The sequence below is a fragment of the Melampsora larici-populina genome (genome assembly GCF_000204055.1).
Source record: "Melampsora larici-populina 98AG31 unplaced genomic scaffold MELLAscaffold_177, whole genome shotgun sequence".
Lineage (NCBI taxonomy): Eukaryota > Fungi > Basidiomycota > Pucciniomycetes > Pucciniales > Melampsoraceae > Melampsora > Melampsora laricis-populina.
The window spans coordinates 19,799-22,312 of record NW_006768940.1 but is presented as its reverse complement, the minus strand read 5'-3'; the positions used below and the strand labels follow the sequence as shown (position 1 = coordinate 22,312).

General features: G+C 32.5%; 1 protein-coding gene across 1 annotated transcript; it reads left to right on the top strand.

Moving 5' to 3' along the window:
- Positions 1-408: 408 nt before the first annotated feature.
- MELLADRAFT_86121 (uncharacterized protein) lies at positions 409-1,311 on the top strand (the record flags this gene model as incomplete). The annotated part of the gene is made up of 2 exons (XM_007419401.1): positions 409-532; positions 644-1,311. 2 exons carry the CDS (start codon positions 409-411, stop codon positions 1,309-1,311), a joined length of 792 nt encoding a protein of 263 aa, XP_007419463.1.
- Positions 1,312-2,514: the final 1,203 nt, after the last annotated feature.

The following is a 2,514-nucleotide window of genomic DNA, read 5'->3' as shown; positions in this document are numbered from 1 at the left end:
TTATAAATAAGCTAAAAACCATTTTCCAACTTTTACACCTATATTTTCGAATTTTTCTTATCTTTTCTTTTTCTGTCTTTTTGTAATAACTTTGTAAGTAAACTATGTTGATCTTAATAATATTTTTGAACTAAGATGACATAATAATGATCCAATAAGTATACATAAGCCTCTAAGAGCTTCAATTGATCTGAAAACCTGAATTTCGAATTCTCTGCTATATTGAAGTTTGCTAGTAAACTGGTAAAGTAAAGATGATTAATTTTTTTGCTTAATGTCATAAATAGATCACCACATCCTCCTCTTCTTCCCAAACTGCCCCCAGTTTACCAATCAATAAAATAAATCATCTACTCAATAAATTCGAATTTTTCCTCAAATCTTTAAATATCCTTCTTAATTATAAATATGGTTATCACTACACCTCCATCTGTTGCTTCACCTTGTGTTCAATGCCGCATGGTCCATTCTTCCTGCTTATATCAAATAAATCCTGCGTGTCAAAGATGCCATAACCTTGGTATAATATGCTGTAAGTCTTTTCTTTCATTTCTTTTACTATAATAATCTTCAATGTTTTTATTTATACTAATTAATTTTACTCTTTTTATACTTTCTTTTATAATTTTTCTTTTAATTCTAGCCTATCCAGCAGCGCCTTCTACCAATATTTCACCTGTACCTGGTTCTCCTGCTTATAATTTTCCACCTACAAACACGCCTAATACACCTATCAGAGTCAATTTCTTAAATCCTTATAATATTAATCAACACAATACACCTTCAGCTCCTGATTCTCCAAATCCTTCAATAACCTCATCAATTGAAACCAATTTTACTACTTCTGACCCCTTTTTCGAAAAATTATATGAACATAATTTAGCTTGGAAACTTGACTATATTACTTATCAAAATTGGCATTCTTGGAGGATCTTGGATGATACTATAAGACAGTTTAAAGAAGCTGGATATGAAGTACCCAACATTACTAATAATCATTATCATCTTTTGCGTGCCCATTCTATTGCTGAATATGTTTCCAGAAAGGGTGAGGATGAAAATTTAACTGTATCCACCTTTATTCCATTTATTAACCATGCTGAGCGTGCAAATGCTGCTATTTTATCCCCTTATAATACTCCTTCTACTAATCCTCCTAATACTGAACTTCCAATAATTAATAATGATCCACCCGTAATTCCTTCTGTTAATTCCCCATATACTGATTATAATTATTCTGAATATACTCCTACCATTTATGAACTTCCCAGTTGGCTTGATCCACGCCTTTACCCATCTTCTCCTTCTTAATATTACTATTCTTTATTAAATGTACATTGATAACTAGTGAAACATATCCATTATTTTTAATCTTTATATTTTAAACTCTTTTCTTTTATTCTTTTTTAATCTTATATATATATATTTATATTTAGTTATTTGAAATTAATATTATTATATGCTTTAAGTAATTATAATTGCGCCTCTTCCTCATCAGTGACCTCCTCCTCTTCTTCTGCTGTTGGAATAATACCCCTTGGATAAAATCTTTTGACGTGTTCTGCTGCATATCTTCTTGACAATTCTACACCATTTAACTCTTCTAAAATATAAGATCCTCCCACGTGTTGTTTAACAATTCTAAAAGGCCCATTCCATCTATTCTTGAATAATTTTCCCCATTGAAATTCCAAACTCTTATTATAAGTTAATACCAAATCCCCTTCTTTTAATGGCTTCCTCATTCTATGCGCATTTTTCTTATCCCAATATATAATCCCTTGAACTCTTGCTTTCATCATTTTATCATATGCCTTATTAATAATTTCTTCTCTACATAATAATTGTTCCATCCTTGCTTTTAATAATTCTTCTCCCGTGGTAATTCTTTCCCAATCAATACCTAAAAATGTCCCAGCCTCTAAATCAATTGGTAATACTGCTACTTGATTAAATATCATCTCATAAGGAGACATTCCAGTTGTTCTTTTCGTGGAAATTCTATCAGCAAATAACACTACACCAAAGTGCATCTTTACCCACGGGTTTAGAAAAATTACTTGTATGTAGAAAAGTGCACTTTTCTTCCGGCATAAAAGTGATTGCGTGTAGAAAAATGTACAATCATCCACATAAGTTGAAGGCATGATGGGCGCAGAAGCTGAGAAATCAGCAAAGGCAACATATAGATACATAGATTGTGAGGGCTACAGAAACACCGTCTGAAACACAGTATTTTCCTTTACCCCTAAATGATTGTTGGGTATAGTAAACTGTACAATCATAAGAATATCCTGGAAGGGTCGACTATTTCGCATGTTTAATTGATATGCACACCTGTTCTATTTAAATCTGCAGTATTGTAGAAACCCTTCCACGAAGAACCCACTTTTTGCTCGTAAGACTTGTCCCCAAACACCAAGAAACTAATCCAACACTTCCCAAGATGTTATCTCCGAAGAAAAAGGGTCGCCAATATCACAGGCGGGTCTGTACTTGTCAAGTATACGATTG